This window comes from Halichoeres trimaculatus, unplaced genomic scaffold, assembly GCF_033239565.1.
Source record: "Halichoeres trimaculatus isolate MK-OKI-2021-1 unplaced genomic scaffold, fHalTri1.1 fHalTri1_scaffold_20, whole genome shotgun sequence".
Lineage (NCBI taxonomy): Eukaryota > Metazoa > Chordata > Actinopteri > Labriformes > Labridae > Halichoeres > Halichoeres trimaculatus.
The window spans coordinates 5091966-5117574 of NW_027437198.1; the positions used below are offsets into that span (position 1 = coordinate 5091966).

At 40.6% G+C, this 25609-nt stretch overlaps 1 protein-coding gene across 1 annotated transcript; it reads right to left on the reverse strand.

Moving 5' to 3' along the window:
* Positions 1–1299: 1299 nt before the first annotated feature.
* Positions 1300–25529, reverse strand: tbl3 (transducin beta like 3). The gene is made up of 23 exons (XM_074697388.1): positions 25371–25529; positions 25187–25238; positions 24724–24819; positions 23109–23156; positions 22854–22995; positions 22676–22760; positions 22133–22303; positions 21973–22048; positions 21788–21884; positions 21494–21705; positions 19749–19890; positions 19147–19205; positions 18853–18959; positions 17257–17392; positions 14404–14643; positions 12044–12114; positions 11477–11633; positions 10461–10519; positions 8814–8917; positions 7615–7686; positions 5201–5359; positions 4746–4839; positions 1300–2054 (listed from the first exon to the last, which is right to left on the reverse strand). The coding sequence occupies exons 1-23, from the start codon at positions 25400–25402 to the stop codon at positions 1703–1705; spliced, it is 2763 nt and encodes a 920-aa protein (XP_074553489.1). The 5' UTR covers positions 25403–25529; the 3' UTR covers positions 1300–1702.
* Positions 25530–25609: the final 80 nt, after the last annotated feature.

Here is a 25609-nt window from a genome sequence, read left to right on the forward strand (position 1 = left end):
TTGTTTTTGTCTTGAAATGTCTTGATAGAAGATTTTTTTTCTGCACTTTCAGGCTAATGAAAATCATATGAAGTCTAATAGGACCTTTTTTAAAAAAAACTTAAAATAAGACATAAACGCTCCCTTACATTTCAGTTTTTGCAGTGTAACACTCTTCTTTACTGTCATATATCACAAATATCAAATATTTTCATTCAGATGAAGTTTGGATTTCTCCTAGTGTTATTCTCAATGCATGCAGAAAAACAAATCAGTACCTATGTAAGGTCTTCTTCCTGTTGGTGTTTACTTCTCACCCAACCAGTCCTGTGACACAGTTAGACTCATTTAGTGTTGAGGTTTGTTGTTACTTTCTGCTTGTTTTGTTCCCTTGTCCTCTGTTAGTTTCTGCACAAACCTCAGTAATGCGCTCCAGACTTTTGATGGATTTAGTGTGACGTCAGCGATCAGGTTGACCCTGGAATTGCTATTTTAACATCTCTGGGATTAATAAGTGCTGCTATTTTTGTCCACCAATCAGATTTAAGCAAGCTTATCCAACACAGAAGAGCGATTAGCAGGAAAGCTGGGTAATGAATAACCTCAGACAGACCTGTTTGGTTAACACCAAGGTCTTTTCATCAGAATGTTACCAGTTTGTGAAACAGGCTTTTGTACTGATCCCATCAAAAGTTCCCAGTAAATCCTCAAAATGAGACATTATACGAACGTTACACACCCAGAGGGAAGTTGGCGTCAGTTTAGTTAAACTTCTCAAACTGGAACCGAGTTGCTTTAAACAAAGGCTTAGATTACTTTTGATCTTAATCACTGCTTTGTGACCTGACAGTCAAGGGTCATAACTACTTCTAATAATCACAATTTGTTGAATATGAGAAAGTACATGCCTTATTGAACACTTGAGGCTCTTAGGTTAGAGTGTTAAGCTAGATAATGTTAGCTTGAAAACTAAATTTAAAGGCAATAAAAGCAGCTGTAGACGATTCATTTAATGCTTTGTCTCAACAGTACTTGTGTGTTTAAATTAGAAAAAAAAGTTTTCTGTCCAACGACCTGCATGTTAAAGCTCTTGAGTTTTCCACAAACCCATTTTTCCCAGCATAATGATCTAACTAGTTTGATAAATATAGAAACACAACAAGCCCCACCTGAGCTATTCTTACCTAAACATACCTGCAGGGATTTCCACAGTTTCCACTCTGTAGGCGTTCTCCAGGCGTATGATTGATGGATTCATACCCTAAGGATGATACTTAAAAAAGTAAAAACCATACTTTGTTTATTTTGTGTAGAAATGTGACTCATTTTAAATCACAAAGACCACTTTTTATTTTATAAACATTAGCAGTCACATGAAAAATCTGGGTTATGTAAGAGATCTTTGCGTTGTGGTTGAGCCGGTAGATCAGGACGAGACAAAGCAGGCCGGTTTCTGTACATAAACCAGGATTATTGCCTGAGAGTAAACCATTCAGTGTCCTCCTTTCCTCCTTTATGTCTTCAGTGTCAGGGGAAATCAGGCTGATGGTTTCATAGAACCTGCTCAGACTGTGAAAGGAAGACCTGATGCAAAATTAAGTCTGAGCTATTTAACGCTCAGAACAGCAAATTACCTCAATCATCATCCCACACCTGTCTCTGTGTCCTTTCTACTGGCCCCAGATGAGTCCTCAGTCCTCTGTCATGAGTTTAGAGAGCTGCGTCAGCTGCTGATGGTCTGGCATTGTGGGGTTGAAGAAACTTGGGGACATTTCATCACTTTTACAGTTTGATCTGTTTCTTCCTCCTCCTCTGAGCTCTCCTCACTTTCAGCGTGGTGGTTCCCATTTGTTTTGGTGATCTCTCCGTTGTTGGCGGACGCTTTCCTGCTGACACTGACCTCAGTGTCATCTTCTTCCTCTTCTTCCATTTGACAGTTTGGATCTTCGTCCTGTGCGTCATCTCCATCTCCGTCTGGGTTCTCCTCATTGGTGCTGCTTGTTGTTTTCTCCTTGTCGATTGTAAAGAAAGGCTGTGCAAGAGGAGAGGTGTCCATTTTTTCATCTTGGTCCATGCTGTAAAAAAAACAATAATGATTAAACTACAATTAACTCATTTTTTCTACAACATATAATTATCATCAATTACATGAGGAGTTTTCCGTCTTTCTGAATGGAATCTTTCCGAATGACTTTTCCGAAAACAATAGTATACATGGAAAGGAATATTCCAATCTCTGGTCTACATGCCCCGCTGTAATCCAACAGAATAGTCAATGGGGCATGCGCAGAAAAACGTAAACATCACGAGGTTTTTTAAACATGGAGGACGACAGTTTGTTTATCATGGTGTTGCAATACTCCGTATTGCGAGTTTGTCCGTCCAGTCTTGCAATTATGTTCATTTCTTTCAAAGTTTGGATCAAAAACTAACTTTCCACAGCAGTCCAGAGCTAACGGCTCGCCGCCATTTTTAAAGTTGAGGAACGTCTCTAGTTGCGTCTTACGTCATATCTGAGCATGCGCTGAAAGAACGCACCCTGACAACTTTCCGTTTGAGGGGATACATGATACCTCAATCGGATTGGGGTAAGGAATATTTCACCCCTGTGAAACCGATTAAATGTCCATTTGGATTGGCACTTTTCTTTCGGAATGAGGTGTTTACAAAGGTTAAATTCTTTCCGTTGAAGCAAATAAACCGAATGCAAGAGGAATATTTGAGTCCATGTTAACGTGGCTAATAAGTAGGTGGAAGTTTTACCAGCACTTGACCTGGCAGCCCAGCCTTGTGACATCACATGACCTCATGAAAAAAGAGGTATCATGTCTGTTTTCATGCTAAGAATGTCGCCAGGTAACAAAACGCACCACATTTCCGTCTATAGGATTCCCATGAGACCAAAAAAAAGACAATGATGGTCTTTGTATACACTAAAGTTGGCTGCTGGATCGATTTCATGTCATACTTTATGTCACATTAAACCCCCAAAACACAGTTTCCTGTTAAACAGCCTGAAATCAAAGTGCTGTGCTGAGCAGAGAGCCAAATGCACTTTCTCTGTTTTGGACTGAGAACAAGGAAGTATAAATATTCAAGGCTGGATTCAGACTGACCTAAAACCTGCCAGAACTATCAGCGTACTCCCATTAATCTAAATCTGGGCCGGCCTGTCAGTAAAAGGGCAGCTTAATCCCAGAGAGGTTATCTAAACAGTGTCCTGCATTAGTGGACGTTAAATCACAAAGGTAGGTATCTAAATGTCTGAAGCATGAAAGGAATGCTGCAAAACAGCAGCAACATCAACACAAAAAGAAAACAGTGAGACTTAATGGTAAAAAGGAAAAAGAAACCCTCAGGGACATTTTCTGGCCCTAAAGGAGACAGTATCATCAAATTATAAAGAACAATAAAATAACATGGGGAATCATGCTTAAGCACTGCACGGTTTGGGTGGCCAGTGTGACTGCGCCCTTGGATACTTTTATAGGTTCCAACCGAATTCCATCGAGAACCGATTTACGTAAAATCAAAAGGTACCATGTTTAGATACCTAAACACATCCTTGTGGCTGTGAGGGACTGGAAGAGTAGGTGGTTTTCCATGCTGGACATGAACACAGCATTACAGGGTTATATATTGAAGAATGAATATGTTAAATTGAAAACCTTGAGATTTTATTAGAAAACAATTCATATTTATTTCCACATAAAAACAAACAAAAGTACCAAAAATTAGTACCGTTAAGTACTGATACTGATTGCCAGGTACATGGCATTGGTACTGTATCATTTCAAATGTGTAGTAAGACTTGCCAGCTGATTATGATTGGACTCATCTTCAGCTTTGTGGCATCTTGTCTATGCAATCACAATGGAGACAGTGCAGTGAGAGGTGTATACAACTCCCAGTAGGTCAGAACTATCAATATCTGCTAACAGGAAGCTAGCATAGTAGGAATAAAGAGGATTTGTGCTGGATTTTCTCTTAACCTTGTAACCATGGACATACTGTTGTGAGTTCTATTTCGTTTTATGCTGTTTTTCTAGTTGTCAAAGCTTGTAACTATACCATCTTAAGCCGCGTTTCCATCAAGCAGTCCGGTTCAGTTCAGTACGGTTTGGCACGGTTTGGAACAGTTAAGCCTGATCCAATTTGCGTTTCCACAGAAAACTGTGCCCTCTCGTAGGCGGCGTGTACGCTGGATGCTGAAAGCCGCAGCTCTAATAAAAGAAATAAAAGTGTGACGCCGTAGCAGGATGACACAATGTACGCCGCTAATTAATCCAATGAAGAAGAAAAACGCAACACAGTTAACAAAGAGCACAGATGGAAGACATGCAGCATTTCGTCCTCTCTGTGGTTGGCATGTAGCTCTTTGATACAAAGTGCAATCAAGCTTTGTTTCAAAGAAGTCTGTGTGCCGCCAGGAGAAATGCAGCTGCTGTTGCACAGTAAGTGACGATTCTTTTGACCAATCAACGGTCTGCAGTGTTGTAGCTCCACCTTCTGAGAACGGATCAGTTCAGTCTTGGCACCTATACGAAAGGGTCCCAAAAAGTGGGACGGCTTGTCTCGGGTATTTGGGGATCTGTCCTGGGATAAGTCAGTGGAAATGCCGCAAAATGTGCCCTGTACAGAGAAGAACCAAACCGGTCTGCTTGGGGGAAACGCGGCTTCAGTGTTTTATTTACATAGGTATATATTTCCTTTGAACAGGGTATGAGGAGATTTGGTATCTGTCATAATTTCACACGTGCTCTCACCTGGACGGAACTCCAGCCACTCTCATCTTCTGCCACATGTAGTTCAAGAACATGGACGCCTGCAGCAGTTTGCCGATCCTCTGCATGTGCCTCTCTGCAGGAGAAAAAGCTGAATGAAATCCATGCTAATCATCTTTGCCCCATTTTTATTCATTCACCACTGACATTTAAAACCTGACTTTAATCCCTCAATCATGCCAGCTTGTCAGGGTTCTTTCTCTAGTCAACAAAACAATGTCCACACCCAGTGTCATTTTCATGTCTGCACATCTTGTTCTTCAGCTGGCGTAGTTGTTCAGATGCATTGTGATATTTTTTATTTTATCATTAGCTCATCAAAGTGTAGGTGTGGTTAAGGCCTTGGTTTCATGAACAGTTCCATTTAAGGAGTATCTTAATGTCTTCTTCACGTGACCTGTATTTATGAGATAAATAAGTCTCCTCCTCTGGCTAACCTGTGTAGGGGATGAGTCCTTCCAGGTGTGCCCGTGCCCCCTGGTACTGCAGCATTTCATCAGGCGGCAGGTGTGTGAGGAGCACCTGCAGGACGGCCTGGGCATCCTGACAGTTTCTGGCGTTGGTGTTCCAAACCACGCAGTAGCGCAGCAGTGACTCTGAGAGGGATGGAGGTCAAAGCAGGGTCAGGTGATGTAGTCAGAACAAAGTGAGTCATTCTATCTTTACAAAGCTTGTGTTAACGAAAGATAATATAAGGATGCCAGAGCATTTTTTAGAGACGTCTCTTAGATTCAAGCACATTTATAAGATTTATATTAGAGATTAATTTATTCAACCACAAATCCATTTTTCAAAGATGCTGTGAGGAGGATCTGTTTTAATTAGACTGCAGCGCCACCTTCAGGCCCGGAGTCTCCACACATACTGTGATTTTATTTTGGAAATGAATGGAGAGCAGATCTTCTTCTTCTTGTAACCACTTTTCCTATTTCAAGACAAGTTTTAACTAGATCCAACCAAGGTGCAACATCCACTTTAGAAAAATGAAGCCTGTGTGAAAGTACCAGATACCATGTACACACCAAGCCCCCAAAAAATCATACTTTTACAGCATTAAAAACATCCAGCAGGGTTCAAAAAACATCTTGGGTCTGAAATACTAATTTCACGATCGGCACACACTGTACAGGGGCACATTTTTTCTAACTCGGTGGTTCAGAAGATATTAGGATCGTCTGATTGGCCAATCAGGGACACAGCTCAGCTCATACAACTAACAGGAGCCCTATAGCTGTTAAAAAGGAAGCTCAAGGTCTGTGTCATATCCAACATGGCCCTGTCCAACAATTGGCTATATTTCAGTGTATCAGAAACAGACTGGTGACGCTGTGGAGACTACATCGATATTTTATACAGTCTATGGATAGAATGTGACGAGTAGGACTGGACAATTATGGCAAAATTAATAATCACGATTATTTTGATAGATATTGAAATCACAATTATTCATAATTTCAAAACCTGAGTATTTGTTGAACTACAGCTTGAAAGAACAATTAATAAATTCGTTTCTGGAATCCTGGGTTGCTTACGGTACTGATGGGGCACATGTCCTTTGATAGCATAAATGTAACAGCTTCCTTATCTTTTGAGGTCTCTGGGAGCTGGTGGGGTATAGAGTGGCACTGTAAAGAGTGTCCTTGATGGAGGACTGTGTCTTTGTGGTGCTGACTGAAGCTGACAAGCTAGCACTTTTTCGGCTCTTTTGGTCCTTTAAAACTTGGTCATAGACCACTTTGTGGCTGAACTTTAAGTGGTTAAATAAATTTATCCTGTTGCTTTGGGGGGCGTGCATGACAACTTTTGCAAGTAATGTCCTTCTGCTGGATGTCTGACAACCTGAAGCCAAAATTCTTCCAGATGACTGAAATAGTCCAACCTGTCTTGTCAACTAAAGGCTCCCTTTCTGCCATGTTTGTAAACCGCTTTCTTTATATGTTGCTGATCGACAAACGCTTGCTTGCTTGCTTGCTGCTGCCGCACACAACACAGGTGCATTCACAGTGCTTTGGCAGCGCAGGAAATTACATACACGCTGTGCAGCACATTAATCGTTTTTCTTTGATTATAACTTAATTATGATCGTGAGTAACCAAAATAGAAACCAAGATTAAAATTCAAGTAATCGTCCAGCCCTAGTGACGAGGTAAGGCATCTATCAAAAGTTAAGTAGCACTCTTGTTTATTACATGACAAAAAGCAATCTTTATACCATAGTATAGAAGCCAGTGATGTTTAGTGCTAATGTGTAATGTTAATGAATCCTGGTTATGTCCTGCCGGTCACCTACCAATCAGAGTTAATGTAACCTCACTCTTCATTTTATTGATAGACTCTCAAGTTTGAACAGACCACTGCAGAATAACTGCTGACTGTGGGTTGGAATCAACATTATCACAAACAGTTTAACCTGTGTTATGGAGTAATAATTATCCTTTAGCTCATGCTCTATCTCTCTCCTGTTTCACTTTCTTCTGCTCTTCTGTCTTTTTTCTGTCTGACAGTTAGGCTCCAGTGTCCACCATCACTACAAAATTAATCACAGAAATCGTTTTCAGCAGAGAAAAACACAGATCTCTCTTCTCACTTCTAAACTTCGTCAGCTGGCATGGTGTTGTCACAGAGACTTCGGCGTGCTGGAAATCAATCTGGTCCTGCTCTTGGAAGGAAGCTACGAGGTAACATTAAGGAATAACCTATAATGGTGCTGATAATCCTTTTTCAAAGTGTGGATTATGATCAGGCATATATCTAGAGGGCAGACTTTTTTTAATATCTCTTAGAAACTCCTCACAGCCTCTTTAATTATTTCCTTTCATAATTCTGTATTTGGACAATAACGACTCTTTACCTTTTTGATCTACTCGAAGCTTCAGCACCGTCTTCTCCAACAGCTCTTTACTTTCCTCTCCTTGACGAATTGCTGAAGGGATTAAGGAAACAAAAACGTGAGATATATCAGAGTTAAATCTGTGATAACAGAGGTTTGAAGACAATGCAATCAAGTCAGGTCACAGCTCTGACTCATTAATCACAAACCTGCCTGGGTTGTAGGATTGGCTGCTGTCCCCAAGAACTCATGAGTATAAGTGACCTAGACTTTATTTTAGCATTATTTTTTCCACTGATTTAAACACAAAGAGATTCAAAGGAACTCATCTGAGACAAAAAGGTCAAAGGTGGGATGCCTGAAGCACCACATAAAGTCAACAAGGAGCAAGCAGATTCTTAGTGATCTGTTGATGTTTACACTTGGATAAATAGAGAGTAAAAGTCAGTGGGAGTAGGTTAAATAATTTCTGAAGATGCCGGAGAACCAGTATGTGGCATGTGGATACACACCAGACTCATACACAGTTACTTTCGGGTGTACTATAAATAGACACATGTGGAAACTGAAATAAGTAGAGTGCAGATTATGAAACAGAATACCACATGACTAGGTGGATGATTGATACCACTCTGCTTCATCTTTGAACAAAAGTTTGTTTTGTTACCAAACAACATGTTTGCTGATTCATCCCTGCATCCATTCAAGTGGTAAATCCTCAGATTACAGCAGATAACTCCTGTTGTTGAAACTGACTCAAACTTATTGAATACACTGTCTTCAGAGCAACCTGTGGCTCCAAGAAACCTCCAAAGTCCAGAAGAGGGGTTCCCCTCAGACTGACTAATGCCACTGCACATGTCTGTATGGTGACTTTGACTTTGTTTTGCCTTTTCAGAGTAACTGGACAGGATGAAATGTGGCAACTTTTGGCAGATGCACTAATACTCGAATGACAAAACTCTTAAAGAGTGCAACCGTCCAGAAAGGCAGATGACAGAGAGACAAAACAGCAGGTTGTCAGAGTAACAACAGGAGAATGGACAGAGGAATGACAGAAATGCTGAGTGCACAGAGCTACACACACTGCAAGGAAAAAATATTACAGTGTTTACACAGAGGAGAAAAGTCAGACACTGATAAAGTGATTGTGATTTTTTTATCCTATCTCTCCCTGATCTTCACTTCAAAGTGAGCAGCAGCAGCAGCACACTCAGTACCTTTGATCACGGTGAGCACCGTGTGAGGCTGGTCCAGAGAGATGGCAAGACCCAAAGCCTTCAGGTATTTCTTCTCATGGAGCAGGTTGGACAGCTCCTGCTTCCTTTATACAAAAAAACACACACAACAAGTACACAGACAGGTTAAAACACAGGTAAGAGAAAAACACATCTGCACAAGGATTCTCAATTTTTACTGCAAAAGAAGTGAAATGTCCCTGTCCCAAGTAAGGTGAAAGCATTACGATCACTATTCCCACATCTTGCAAATGACTTTGATCTGTACACTTTTCAGGGCTGATAAACTTATTTACACTCCTACATTTTTACCCTGTCTCTCGCTCCACTCACAACTTGTAAGTACAAAAAGCAGCTTCACAGATTTTCTGTGTCAATAACATTTAATTGAGTTAATACTGTAAGTGAATAAAATGTAATTGGTCCCTGAGTCTGGATATTTCTGGGCACAATTATACAGAAACAGGTAAAAATGGCACACAATGTGTCGTTGATGTACTGTGTTAAAGTAGGCCATCTAGTGTCTTAAAGTGGTTACAGCAATGGTTAAAGTTGTTTGGAAGCTTTCCGTAGTTATGAAGTCAGCCATGAGCCTTTCATGGCTTTTGACATTTGAAATTCTCAGTATTTTTTCCAAAGAGTTGATTTGATATGTTTCTGTGATGAAAGTTGAAATTCTATTCTGAAGCTAAAGTTGTATTAATGTATGCTAACAGCTAGCATATCAATGCAGTTTCCCATATACGTTAGCATCAAGCTTGCGCTATTTTGTTATTTTGGTAAATAAGGTGATTTATACCATTTCGAATGAACTGAATATGAAACTCCTGAGAAAGAGTAATGTACATTTCTTTATGAAGTCAGTTCTTCAGTAAAACTTAAAGCTAAAATCAATAAGGGAATTGATAAGGGGATCGTTAAGCGCAAAGGCTAATGATATCAATGGATTGAAACATTTCTTATCGATTCTCAACAGGAACCGGTTTTTAATTCCCATCCCTAGGTCCTGTCATCTTTTATATTTTTCCAAGTCAAAAGTGGGCTGCTTGTGCCTTACACTCAAACCCCAAAAAGCATCCACCCCTCTCCCTAGAGTTGGTTTGATCCTAAGATGCTGCATGAGATCCTCTCTGACTGCAGGTTACACAGAAACACACATGTAGATGTGTGATATTTGTTGCTGATAAGTTGACTTTAGCATCAGCTCTTTGTCAACATGATGGTTCTCATCATAAGAAATGCTTTCAAAATATCAGCCAGAGTTTTTTTCTCAGCCCCATGCAGCCGACATGATTGATTACCATGCCAGTGTAAACACACACACGTCTGACTGCATGTATTCGGATATCTGTGAGCAAATATAACCACACTCAACCAACCAAGTGTCTGGGTCCTTAAATTCCCGCCATCTTATCAGGTCTGACCTTTTTCATGTCTGACCTTTGACCCAGTTGGGCCCACCTTAGCCTAACACGGTCACAGACAAACAGAATTGTGCAACAAGGGCATCACTTCCCGCAGACAGAAAGACGACAAGGCTTTGTTTGTCTACCTCTTAAGACGGTGGAACAAATGACACAAGCCTGCTCATATTTTATGTCTCAGAGGATAAATCTGGGAGGAACTTACTTGAGTATCTGATCCTCCTGCTTGGCCTGCTCCTCTGCAAGCTCCACTTCAGTCACATCCTGTCAGGAGAGTAAGAAGAGCACTTTGAGATAATCTGTTGATCACTGAGGGATTTTTAATTTTTTTATTTTTTTTGTTAGTAACATGTCTTTAAGGCCCAGAAGTCAGTAAAGCTGGGACAAAAAGGTAAAATTTCATTGATGAAAATATTTTATTGTGTTTTTGTAAGTGCTGTCAGGCGATTAAAAAAATTAATCTAATTAATTACAGGATTTGTGATTAATTAATTAATCTAATTAATCGCATTTTAATCTCATATCTGCTTAAGGTCCCAAAATAAAGAATTTGAATTCCAGGACATTAAAATTACATTAAAAGACATTAAAAAAACATTTTAAAATAAGGTGGGAATATATACAACACATTTTTAGGTACCCTGAGGCATAGGGAAGACATGAAAAAAGTTTTATGGTTCTATCTTTACAAAATCTACACAGTCCTGCACCTAAGATAAGCTGATTTGATTTTTAGGATGGTTTTTGCTTCTGTCACATTTTTACTTAATGTGGACTCAATTTTCACTGCAATATGAACTTCTATACTTCCATGAGGTCAGGAGAACCAGGGCTAAAGGCTAAAAACTGTGAGGAACTATGTACAAAACACTTAATTCACATCTTAGATCAAAGAAAAGAAAAGTATTTTCAGTTTTACATGCTCTGAACACACAAACTGTTGCTCATTGGTGCAGAGCAGCCCCAAGCTGAAACATGACACCAGGAAGTTGGAAACAAATTTTCAAAGAATTCTTAAGATTTAAATAACGCGTTAATTTGCGGTGTTATTAATTTATCTAATTAACGCATTAAAATGACAGCCCTAGTTTTTATTGTTGTTTTGAGCCCTGAGCTTGAAACAGTCTTTTCTGATTTCTTATTCTGATACTTCAGTTACGAACAAATGGCCCCAAGTTTGACAGTATGTAGCTACGCACTGCCCCTTCAGATCACACTTACCAGCCACACTGTGATGTTAGAGTCTGCCGAACCGGTCACCATCTTGTCGTCTTTGCGGCTGCCGTGGAGACCCCACACTTTGTCCTGATGGGCGTCCAGCGTCTTCACACACTCGTTGGTCTTTATGGTCCAAAGCTTCACTAAACCATCTGAGCCGCTGAGGAGAGAGCAGAGTGAGGAGAACTGAGCTGTGAGCATTGAGCAAAACTTAAGGAAATTGCTTGTAGAGTTATTTTAGCAATGCAAAATAAACACGACTAACAGTTGAGTATTGCTTTTGGTGGATGTTAGTCTCTTTTTTTTCCTTTTTAAGTTTCATTCTTTAGCAGAGCACACAGGTTATAAAAAAGGTAAAAAAAAAACAGCATTTGTTGTCAATAGTTTGATTTGTGACACAGCTTCGGTTTCCCTGTAAATGTTTTCCTTCCACATTCTTCAGTCTTATTAGCAAACAAGCATTACATAAGTCAGTCAGCATTACTATCAGACATCTCAGATAACGTGAAGCAGGAAAGGTTTTTTTAAGGCTCTGAGTGAGTGTTATTTTACGGAGGATGGTGGAGTTACCTGGTAAGCAGCTGCGTGCCTCGGCTCACAAAGATGACTTTCAGAACAGATGCGTCGTGACCCTCGAATGTCTAGAGAAGAGAAGAGTCAAAATGAGGAAAACATTTTTTCACCAACGCAAAACAAACTCAAATAAAATGTATTTTACTCATCCACTGCTTTTTCAAACAACTTTGACTGTCACCATACGGAAAAGGCAATTTCTGTGCAGGAAAATGGTTCAAAACTTTAGGATTTAAATAAAGAAATCCTGGGAAACTTTGCTGTTGAACCGCAAACTAAGATCTGGTAGAATTAGTTGTCTTGTGGTGCACATAAAAGTAGAGTCTGCAGGATTTTCCAAAATAACAGAATGTCAGCTTTTACTATAATCCAGCTCAGTCTTCACTTTTGGGCCTCTATGCATGTTTGTCAGTGTCAGTGTCTGCCTCAACCCCTTCCTCAGCCTCTATGTTGGTGTTTTGGTTGTATTAGGACGTTTTTGGGCGAACAATAGCCATGGTTGCATCCGCCAACCACAGAGCGCCCAGTGCGCAAGTGGCTTCACCTGTTAATAATAGCGAGTGGGCGCTAATCAGAGCAGCTACGTGGCATGGGGGATGAAAAACAACCAAAGTGAAATGAAACGTGAAACAGATAAAGCTTTTTACTCAGTGAAGGTGAAGCTTGGCTTGACTTTCACTCATTTTTGGGAACTTGGAGAGCAGCACGCAATGAAGAGCGACGAGAGTTGGCGTTCTGCTAACAAGGTATGTGTGAAATACACAAGATTAGCTTGTGCTAACATGCTAAGTCAGGCACACGGCTCTCGAATCTCTCCCATGTAGAAACGTGATGCTACAGGTGATTGCTGAGCTAGGGTTTACATGGCTACGGTCAGAGGCCGTGGGTGTGCGCTGCTGCTGGCACTGAGCCAAGGAGGAGGAGTCAAGTATGAATGTTGAGTTTTTAATGAGAAACCGAAATTCCTGCAGACCCTACCTTTAAGTCTCTAACAGAGGTCTGCTTAATTTGAAATATAAAATGCCCAAATATCACAGACTTTTTGTAATGTTCCTGATACAGTGAAATGAAGCCAATTCTTGGGCACAGCCATACTGGATATAACAGGGCTTTGAGTTTCCTTTCTAACAGCTATAGGGCGCCTGTCAGTCACGTAAGCTAAGCTGTGTCTCTGATTTGACAATCAGATGATTTTAATATCTTCTAAACTGCGGTTCGAAAAGACTCACCCCCCCTGCAGTGTGTGCAGATAGAGAAATTAGCGTTTCAGAGCGAAGACGTTCTTTGGACCAGGCTGTAAACATGTTTTTAGCATAGTAAAAGTTTGTTTTTATGTGTACGTAGTTTCTGGTCTTTCTAAAGCCAGCCTCAAGTGGATTCTCAATGAACAGCAACTTTAGCACTTCCACATAGGCTTCATCTTTCTAAACTTGCTATTTATCTTTTCCAAATAATGTGACTGAATTCAAGGTTTAACAGTTTAAAATGTAAAATATAGGACATGTATTGTCAAAGATACTCTGGGACTAGGCCTGTCACGATAATCAATAAATCAATTAAACGAACGATAAATAAAAATGTCCTCGGTAAGTTTGCCAGCCTCGATAAACTGACACGTGCATGCATGTTTGTTTTCCTCCTCTCTTTCCACCAAAGAGGCTGAATGAGAAGATGGCTCACTACGTCTTTCTTTCCTAACATTGTGGTGCATAGGTTCTATTGCGGATTTATAGAGTGAGCATCTGTCAAAAATGCGATCTTTGGGGTGAAGACGGTGCTGCTCGCGCGTACACACGGAGAGAGCTGAAGCGAGCGTCCTGAGGGGTAAGGAGGAAACACACGCTAATATGAGTGATGGCACGAAAGATACGGTTCTTAAGCCGCCTGCCACAGTCCCAGTGTGGGAATATTTTGTTTTTTATCAGAATGAACAAAGTGTGAGCTCATGAACACCAACGAGCTGATATGTCGCATTTGTTTGAAAATAGTGGCGACGACGAAGAAGAAGAAGGGGAGGTGCAGCGGAGCCTTGTTCTTTGACAATCCGCTCTTACTGAGGCTTTTGGTCTGCAAAGTAAATAGAAATAAAAGCGCCAAATGGTGGGCGCTCAAAGACAGCTACATTGCCAAAGAAATGCAGCCCTTCAATACGGTTGAAAGCCAGAAATGTTAAAAATGTTTGACAGACAGTACGGATTGACTGGGAAAAAGCACGTTACAAACAATTCATGAACTGTATAAACTCCCTTTATTTAGGCTATAGTTTTTATTGTTGTTGTTTTTTTTTTTTGAGTTTCGTTTTTTCTTTAGAGACAGGGTCTATGTTTTATGTATGTTTTACGTATTTCGTCGCCTACCTTGAGACAGCCAAAGTCTTGCAGACTCCACAGCTTGGTGGTGCCGTCAGCAGATGACGTCGCCAACACTTGATCGACAGGAGAGAAGCAGACGGCCCAAACACCGCGGCGGTGGCCCCTGAACACGCCGAGCAGGGTCACGTTCCCCTCTCTGGCTAATGACCACAGCTTGGCGGTGCGGTCTTGTGAGCCTGAAGCCAGCAGCTTATCATTCGGTGACACTGCAACACTGTTTATGTCCTAAAGGGGAAAATAAAGAATAAATGATGATGCATGAATAACTTTGAGCAGAAATGCAGTCAAAAGGTGGACTGTGCAAAAAATGTATTTAAGCATGGTGAAGGTGAATTAATGAAGGATTCATTCCACCAGAAACACTCTCAAAACGTCTCCAACTGCACGGCCTCAAGTGTCAACATCAGCTGTGATTGACAGCAGACATTGTGTCTGAGGCAAAGAGATTGTTTACATGACAACGGGAGGTAAATGAAGCAACAGGTACTGTCGAGGACAGACTGTCGATTGTTATATCACACGTCTTTAGTCAAGACTATGCGGGCGTAGAAGGAAATGATGGCCCGTTGGAATTCCTACTTCCAAGCTGTTTGCTGAAGTTCATCAACTTCCTGGGTGAGATGGAGGGCAGCAGGTTTTCTACACTTCCTTATGAGAAGATGGGTTTGCGTCAAAGAAATGATGAAGTCAATGTGTGTGAAAATTGTCACAGTTTTTGTTTCAGGAACCTTATTTTCAAATATATTAAAGGTCCCATATTATGCAAAAATCACCTTATTAAGTCTTTTAGTGAAATTTGTGGGTCTTTGGCTTTCTTCCCAGCCCACAAAATGTGATATTTAATGACAAAACCTTTTTTCTTAGTAGCACTTGTGAATGTAAAATCCTGACCTAAAACAAGCTGTTTGGATTTTGGGGATTTGCTGACGTCAGCGATTCCCTTTTTTGACTAATCAGGAACAAGTCTGACCTGACAGGTCCACCGGAGCAGATACCCCCAAACCCCCTCACCGCCCACTCCCCTCCCCGCTGCTGCTCTAGCAGCCATCACTGCTCTGTTTTTGGCTGTGAACAACCACATAGTTCTATGCACAAGCTTTCCATCTCAGAAGAAGACAAGACTAAGTGGCTAGAGTTCATTCATCAAGGAAATGTGCCAGCTACACTCAGTAAAACTGTGCATGTGTGTGCTAGTCACTTCACGACCGACTGCTTTTCCAACTTTGGACAGTACAACAGAGGGCTAGAGAATAGACTGGTCCTGAATCCAGGCACATTACCAACCATCCACCAACAAAACTCAGACCCTGGAAATGTGAGTATTTTAAATGCTGTGTGCTGTGGAGCAGATGTAAGAGCTTTTCCTAAGTGTCCCCCCTGTCCCTGTGTTAGCTTCAGGATGCTAACTTTAGCTACAGTTAGCCTGTTGTTTAAGCCTGTAATGTTACGGTAAACAAGCTTTGCTGTTTTCTGAACATTGTGCACTCGGAGCTCGTGGCGCCACTCTCAGTGACGTTGAAGAGCAGGGCGGTATCATCGGTGGCTCATTCACATATGAAGGCCACGCCCACTAAATCTAAGCGTTCTGAACAGAGGGGCTATGAGAGCCTGGAAACAATGCTGCTGTGCTTGATTTATTGGCTTTTTGGACCAAAACATGTTACTACCATTTTATGAAGACATCAATGATCCATATTAAACTGCAGAAAAGGAGCAGAATATGGGACCTTTAAAGCAGTCAGATTGCTGTGAAATCTGTGTGCTCTCCTTCTATTTTCTGAATTCTTACATTATGACATTTCTTAGAGATTTCCCATGAAGTTAAGACTAGATTCTGGTAAATATAACTGTAATCTGTGAGCCATCTTAGCGCTAAAGAGGACTTTTAAAGTGACAAACTGATAAGAGTTAAGAGGTGAATTTCTAAGAGGCTTAAAGTTTCTCAGATGGAGAGAAGAGAAATGCACTTAATTTTTTTTTTTTTTAATCTTTTTGCTCTTTCCATCAAAAATCAGCCTTTAACAGATGTGACCTACTTTTAAAGCATGACTTTCCACTTTTATTCCACAGAACCAAAAATTAGCTGAGCTGTACATGACCAAGCAAAAAGACAAAAGAGGCCTTTTTCCCCTGCCAGAGATTGAGAAATGAGAACAAAGAGTGAATAATAGAAAGAAATGTCACCACCATTTCTTCAAATTACAGAAAAGGGAGATGAAACCAGGAACTCCGTGTGGGATTAAACATCTTACATTTCCACCTCCTCGAGGATGCAAAAAGATGCTCAGATTTTACATCTGACTCTCAATATAGTGTTTGTTATGTAAGGAACTAACTAGTTTTTATCCATGTAGCATCAAAGACGCAGCAGTGAAAACACGTCCTGCATACACATGGCCACAAGCACTAAGCGAATCAGTCTGAGATAAAACCACATCCTGTAACGTTTCTTTAAACTTTGTAGGTGAACAGCTTGGCATTTGTGACATGATGCCGTGAAAGCATCTGCAAGTTTCCCCTGTGCCAAAAATGTTGAGCACACACCAACACACCTTTCCAAGGGCACATAAACTTGTCATCACAGGAATGAGTAGTTCTAATTTCACTGACAGCTAACCGGAAATGTGGACGTCTGTTGTGATCATGAAAAAGATCTGGAAGTGTTGCATGTAACCTGAGATGGTGTTAACGCAGAAAAAGACGAGTGAAGATGTTTATATGTTTGGGCAGGTGGTTGTTTGACCTTCTCTCATTACTAATAGCTTGGGTTAAATTGTGTAAGGCTTCTTTTGCAGGTTTTTCCTCTTCGTGAAAGTGAGAAAAATTACGCTCTGGTACCTTGTCGTGTGCCTTCTCAGTGGCGCAGGCGGTCAGCTGATGTATTTCGCCTTCTGTTGTTGACAAGTCTGCAGGAAGATCCCAAACCTTCACCGTGCAGTCCTGACTGCCTGACACAACGAAGGACGCTTTCAACCTGGTCAGAAAAATGTGCAAAAAAACAAGATCTCAATAAAGTGTTTGCACTGATTAACTTAAATTTTAGAGTAAGGGCCAATCCTGATTCTACCCCTTGACCCTTGATTTTGCACATGCATGTCTAGAGAAGTGGTGTCTCAATTATCCTTAAAGTAAAGGTGAAGGGCTCCACAGCCCTTGAAACGAAAAGAGAGACCTCACTTGAAACCAAGGGGCATGACGAATTTCCCATGATAAAGATATTTATCAGATATCCAACCCTTTGGTATTCCATGTAAATATTAGCCATGTTTTGAATCGTTGGTGTTATTTTGAAATTGCAGCTACAGCTAATATAAGTTACAATAATGTCAGATCAGGGTGACAGGTTCACAGCAAACAGACTTCACTACAATGAACTGCATTACATGAATGATGAGACAGAGAGCGGCATTCAGGAGCTACATTAGCTACAGAAGCTATGATTAGCTAACGTTACAGTATTCAGAAGCTATATTATGTAGTTTCTGAATACTGTAATGTTAGCTTTTTATAGCTTAGCTGTCATGTAATGAAGTGCATCATAGTGAAGTCTGTTTACTGTGAATTAGAGCCCGACTGATTAATCGGGCCAATTATGCCTGTCACGGATTAATCAACATCGGCCAAAATGTAACCGATTATAAAAAAAATTGCTCTGTGGAGATTCTGTCACTCCTGCTCTTTTGTGTCTGTGTGTTGGGCTGCACACTGCTCAAGTGCCCGCCCCCTCCGTCCACCATGATGTAATGTAAGACTATAATACGGCGTTTTAACGTTGTGTAAGTTGCTCATTGTGTGTTTACAGTTTGACTTTTTTTTTCTACTTACTGTGTTTAAAGTTTGACTTCTTTATTTATTATTGTGTTTACAGCTTGCTCTTATTTATCATCCATTTACACTACAGTTCTTATGTTGACAGTTTTATAATTAAAGCTCTTTGTTTTAATTTAATAGAGTTCTGTCTCTGTCTTGAATCATATGGGTATTATAATAATTTGTGTTCATATACAGTATATATCCTGTGTATATCAATTAATTTATTATACATATCAGACGATATATCGGATATCAGCCGATATATTGGATATCGGCTTTTTTTTGCCCCCAGTATCGGTATCAGCATCAGCCCCAAAAATCCCAAAGCAGTCAGGCTCTACTGTGAATGTGTCGCCCTAATCTGACATCAGTTTATCATCAGTTTGTAAAAATCTGTTTGGTTTGAAGGTGAATAAACAGTCGTTCTGCCTTCATCAGCCAGCAAGCGACTAGAGGTGATGACGTAGCAGGAATTGAGTAGTGTGTCGTTTCTTAGAGATGTGTTGTCACCCCTTCTCTTTGGCCCTTAAAACAGAGGACCAAGGAGAAGGAGTAAGAGTGACAGTTGGGATTGGTCTTACTGTTTCTAGTTTGTGTTCTGATAAAGAACAGGATAGTTACCTAGAGCAGGTGATAGAGCCTACATCATTAGTGTGGCAGGAGCCCTGAGCCACACAGGTCACCTGACCAGTGTCGCTGTCCATCTGCCACACACGCACAGACCTGTCCTGAACAGACACACAACATGCACATCGTCATCATCAGCTTACTGTGGTTCAAAAACAACTCCTTTTTTTTACAGCTTCAGGTGTGTTCATATGTCAGTTTTTTTAAATCACAGCTCACTGAGAGACTTGCTGCTGTTTCAGTTATTTGTGTGCAGTGTTAATGGAAACTGAAGAGACGTGAGCTTACCTTCCCACAGCTTGCAAAGAGGAAACCTTTTTTGAAGACGTCCAGTGAGAGGACGGTATCTGTAGAAGATAAACAGATTAGAAAAGCTGAGGATGTCTGAAAAGATAAACATCCATCAAACCTGCTCAGCAGGTCACACAGATCTGACTTAGTTTGGCTCTGGTTTCTCTGATGACAGGTTTCATTTCATTTATCAGGACATGTATGATGGAGCCTGTCACTGCTACTTCTTTCAAATCTGAATAATTTTAATAGATACAAACGTGGTGTCAGGTGTTCTTATTAGTAATCACTGTAAAGAAATGTATCAGCTTACATGTTACCCATTTATAATTATTATTTACTGTTTACACACAAAACATTCTGGTAATACTTGTTTAAATTCAAAAACTGTTTTCATTCACTGTGGTCCAATTTGTCACAAGCTACAGAAAGTCTGCTGCAGTTTTTAAACTTTCTTTGAAGTGTTTGACACAGAGGTGGAAACATGTGAGTTGAAAATTAGAATCAAAGCTTCTGAGAAGCATCAACCAGTCACTTTACCTGGGCTGTTTCATTTGTAGATTTAAATGCACAAATGCTGCCCCCTGCTGATCACCCACCTGTGTGTCCGTACAGGATCTGACAGCTGTTGGTGAGCAGCTCAAACACCTTTAGCTGGCAGCTGTTGGTGGCCACCACGATGTGGCTGTCGTCTTTACCCAGAAACTTCACGTCAAGCACCTCGTCGCTGTAACCCACAAACTGTGAGTGGGTAAACAGAAGAAGAGAGGATGCATTAAAGTTAACATGGCCGTGAGACAGGGTCTGCATGTCTAAGTTGGGGGAGTCTGGTTAAATAAATATTAGGGGTGCACCGATCATAATTTTCTGGCCAATCACCGATCACGGATCTTGAAAATGCCTGACCTGGGGATACCGATTTTTATTTTCTATTTTATATAACTGACAGCATATGCCTTCAATGTTCCAATCTTATTTCATTAAAAATAATTGAACAATACCTGTGAAACAATAAAATCTTTATGTTTCAACTTAAACAACCAACGAAGTGTCCTGAGTTTTAGGCCTCAGAGCAAAAAGCAACAACAGCTGGCTGTCACATCTTCCCAGAGTATATAAGATCAGTTTCATATGTAAGGATGGGTCAGGGATCACCCAAAATTAAGGAAATTGGCACTGATCTATCGGTGCATGTCTAATAAATATTAGGGATGGAACAATTCACAAAATCTATGTTTCAGTTCGTATCACAGTTTTGTGGTCACAGGTTTTGCTTGGGTTCAGTGTACATTGTTACCATAGCCTAATAACCCAGTGTTAACAGATTATTTTCAATCTTTTACGTCGTGTATAGTAATAAAAAAGCCGAAAGAATGAGGCTGTTTCCCATTTCAAACATTGTTTAAGCTAAGTGAAGCACTTCTAGTTTGGACATGCCAACTCCTCAGTAAGGGAAAGTCACTATTGTCTGTCCCAGAAGTCATTAAAAGCCAATAAATAACACTACTGTCTAATTTGCACAATAACTCATTTGCATGTAATTGTCATGGACTCTGTAGGAGAGAAAAATATCAAGGGAGAGACAGAAAGCAGGTAAAAAACAACATCATAAATATGTTCAGAACATATCTTTTCAAATGTCTAAATATTAACGCTCCTCCTTTATCTGGGCTGGGCACTGGCAGAAATGGCCATAATAAGACACACACTTGCGTGATTTCATCTGCTGTCAGTGAGGAGGACTGTGTGTGTTTTGGATAGGGGAGGGGCTCACACGCGCTGACCATTAAGGAGATCAAAACACACTTTAACCTCAGATTCTTCAAACTCCAGAAAAGTTGCAAAAGTTGTCATCTTTGGAAAAACTCCCAGAGGGCTCTGAAAAGTCATTAAATCTTGCAACAAAGTCTCTAAGTTGGCAACACTCAGTCGCGGTTTTATCCTCCTCTTTCTCACCGCCGTCATCAGAGCTCACACTGAATCTAAAGAGCTCCCACACAGCAGAACGACTCAACACCACAGGTACACCCTCTGTCATGTAAACAACACACACGCCTCCCCACAAAGTGTCCTGCTGAACTCCTTCACCTCAAGGTTGCACATGTGTATGATCGAAGCTACATACTCACTTCAGACTGAGTAGTAAAATGAAATAAAAAATAAGAAACACAAACAAAACGAAGCACATGCGCCCCAAACTGGGGGTGAAAACCAAACAGTTTGGATTTTTTTCATAAATTGTTCCATCCCCGATAAATATGATAAAAAGGAAAACACGCAGAATGGATTTAGATTTCAACTTCTTGAAGAGCTTCATGCTAAAAGAAGACCTCTCAGTTCTTACCTGCTGCTGTGTGCTGAGAGCAGGCAGCTGGTAGAGCACAATGTTGTGCTCTGCAGTGACTGTGGCCAGTCGTGAGGAGCTGGGCAGGTGAAGGAGGAATGTTAGACTGCGGGGATCGTCGTCCTTCTCCTCGTCCTCTGCCTCTGCAGAGACAGGTAGGGTCTGCGTGTAGACACAACGTGCCGTGCTGGCCTCCCACACTCTCAAGATACCTACAGGTGAGGTAGAGAAGGGGTGAATCACAGAAAACAGAATGATGCAGTTGAGACTTTAGCAGCCTATCAGTGGAGTCACCTTTGCTTCCTGCTGTGATGAAATGCAAGTCTTTGTTTTTGACTCCAATTTCGGAGAAGTCTTCACTGTCGGGTAAAAGCACAACACCCTCCACAGCCTGAAAACAAAAACAGTGTACACACAATTTCAAGTTTGAAGGGTTAGTTAGAGAATATTTTTGTTCTACATCCTCTCCATTAACTTACCTCATAGACTGGCACAGTTCTTTTAGCTTTTTTGGTTTCCAGGTCCCACACTGTGCAAATCTTATCTCTGCCAGAGCTACGAGTAAAGATTAGCACACAATTAGAGCAGGAAAAGACGAATCAAGACACTTTACCTTTTTGAACATTTTCTACCCTTTACCTGACCATGGTGCCTCCATCAGGGCTGAAGCTGAGGGCGGTGACAGCGCTGTAGTGGCTCTGCAGCACACACACACACTGACTGGTTTGTAGGTCCCACAGCCGGATGCCACAGTCCAAAGAGGAGGAGAAGAGCTGCAGCCTGCTGATGTCTGGGTGGAACTGGACCAAACTGCAAAAGCAGAGAAGGGACACTTACTTTATTTTCAGTGTTTTTTGGATTTGCAAAGCCATTATGTCTGGATAAAATCTGTGTACGAGTCTACTCAAAAAAATGCATTCATATATCAGCTGTATTTCTTTTTAGGCTTTTAGTCATTTTACACAGGACAGCTTGAGAGACACACAAACAAAATGTGAGGAGAAATTAAAGTGATACTCCGGGATGGAACAAGTTGGGTCCTATCACAAGGTTTAGGGCAGAAATTACCCCTACAGCAGTGTTTTCGTGCGGCAGAAGCCAAGGGCGTTCGCACCAACTGGACTGGGAATTAATCCTATGATCCGTGTACAAGATTTATAGTTTAAAGATATCTGAACTTACTGCACAACACCAGACGATCCTTTGAGGTTGTGGGTGCAGTACTGCTTCACCACATCCCAAATCTTTATAGTGCCATCACAGCCACCTGCAATGCAACAAGAGGACATAAAAGTTATATAAAAAAAAACAAACATCAAGGAAAACCCAGCTGAACACCAGTAAACCTTTAATTTCGGACCTGTAGCTAGTAGGGTAGAGGTGGAGTCAAAGGTCATGCTAGCCACAGGAACTGTGTGAATGGCCCTCCAGGAGCGGGAACACTGCGCTTGCTTCCAGTCCCACTGCCTCAGTAGCAGCGCTCTGCTGGCTGTCACAAGCAGCTGTGGTTGGACGCAGAGCAGAGACATACACGTTTTTAAGGACAGTAATGATGAGTCAACACCACAAAGTTTGGTTAAAGCTCACTGAAGTATGTGAAAAGTGTTTGCTTTACCTCATCATCACAGCTGAGGGCGAACGATGTGATGTCTTCTTGATCATCCTGCAGTAACAACATGAACGGACATGATGGAAACAATTAGGGAGTAATCAAATGTGAAAAAAAAGCAGAGCAAGCAACCAGTGATGCCGGTAACGCGCTACTAAGCAACGCGTTACTCTGATTTCACCACCTTTTTCAGTAACAAGTAATCTAACACGTAACTATTACCAAACCAGTAATCAGATTAAAGTTACTGATTCAACTAACTGTGAGTTACTTTTCTTTTCATTTTTCACGTTAAAAAATCTAAATGCTTTTTTCTTGTGTCTTGGGGATTGACGGGAGTTGCGTGTTCATCACATTTTCAGCACGAGGACAACTCACAAGTAATAACAGCCAGTGACACAAAGGTAAACAGAGGGGGAGAGGAGAGATGTTTGTTTTCTAGCAGGAAACACAGTCACTGTTTTGAGTTTGTGTCAGCTAAAGATGATAATATTATGGTTCGTTGTTCACTCTGCACTGGCAGTTTGCTTAAGATATTTGACTCAAACATTTAGGAATCAATCAGAGAGAGATTCGCGCACTGCGGCCATAAACGCTTGAGAAGTTGTTTGATTTTTACCTAGGGAAAGGTGAGTCCTGTCTTTCATTGTAACTCTCTCTATTCCAAGAGCTGAACCCTCTGTTTAGCACAAATCCATCCGCTGAGGAGCAGAGCAGCATAACGTAGGCTACAGCAGAGCAGGGGCGTGCCCAGACTTTTTAGACTGGGGTGCCCCGAGCAGGGTACTGAGGATTATGTGAGCCCGCACTCCAGCAACATTTATTTTTGTTTGTTGTATTACAAATACAGGTTCAATAGACTACAGCTTTAAGAAAAATGAAACTGATAAAAATCAAACTAGACCAAAAAAAAAAATTTTTTAAAGAAAATAATTTAAATTTAAAAAATGCGCAGTGCACCAAAGTGGCACTGTAAAAACATTCGCTAGTTGTATTTTGAAATTCAAAATGTGTAAAATGAATATTTTTTGTTTTTAATTGTAAAGTACATGTTTTACTACTACCAATGTCTGCATGTTACTTTAAAACAAACATGTGGGCTCTTATTATCATTCATTTTAAATGCACTGTACAATTTTTGCCAAATTATGCAGCTGCAGGTGTTGCTAGCAGCTGCTGAAAGTAACTAACAAAGTAACTTGTAATCTGAGTTACTTTTAAAATCAATTAGTCAGTAAAGTAACTGAGTTACTTTTTAAAGGAGTAATTAGTAAGTAGTAACCAGATTACTTTTTCAAAGTAACTGTAGCAACACTGCAAGCACCTTATAGTTTGAGGAGCTGAAATCAGAAAATCAGTTACCCAAAAACCTGCTTGTTTTAATGCTTATTACCAGAATATAGCCAATAACAGAAATATAGGGAGAAAGGTTTTCTATCACACTTAAACTTTTCAGAAACTAAAGTAAAAAGATGGTTAAATATGAATTTAGCAGGTGCAAATGCTATGAAAATCCCAAACTACTTTGACAGTATATTCAAAATTCACAATAACAAATATTTGATAATATCATTGCAGTCTGGCACAGGCATTAGAATCAACACATTCACTCTGGACTTACATGTTCTACACAATGGACAATCTTCCCAGTGCTGATCTCCAAAACATTGACGCGGGAACCACAAGTGCAAAAGATGTACCTTTCATCTTTACTGATCTGTAGAACAAACACAAAGGTGCAGAAGTTATAAACTGATTAACATGTGTTAACTTGTGTTGGATATCTGCTGAGGCATAAGAAACTGTTACAGAATGAAACTCTATTAGGACTTAAAAGATTATTTCTGAAGATTGTTTCTTACATGGGATTTAGTTTTTGGATATTTTGGTTTTAGCTGTTTCATTAATTTTACATTTAGATATGTCTCTTCTTAGTTACCCACAGAGATAATGCATAATCAAACGACTCCAGTTCTCCATAATAAGACAATTTCAGGCTGGATATACTACAACAGTTAACTCCATGCAGACACATTTTGTCAACAGAGGCACTTTGGGTATAAAACATGAAGCAGAACACTCACCTGTACTTTCCCTCCTTTGTAAAATGGTTCGATTTTGCTGGAGACGACATAGCTAAAACAGAATAAAACAAAAAGTAGTGTACAACTTGGAGCAACTTCACATGACACATTAGCCTAGCTTGTGCTAACCACAAAACAACGTTCAAAGGCGTACATGACAGCGTGCCATGCGTCAAATACTTACTTTGTTTTGAACTGAAGATTTGCACCTGCCATCTTGTTCACTTGTTATCCTAAATCCTTTATATTTGATGTGCGGTGTACATGTAAATCCTAATTTCTCACTTCACACGTTGGTTTCAGTCAACACATCCATCCCGCATGTTGATGATCACGTCGCACGAATATTACGTCAACAGAGCGCACAGGTCTGTGATTGGCCAGACAGCTGTTTTTCCTCACAGCGCTGTAAAATCCAAACAT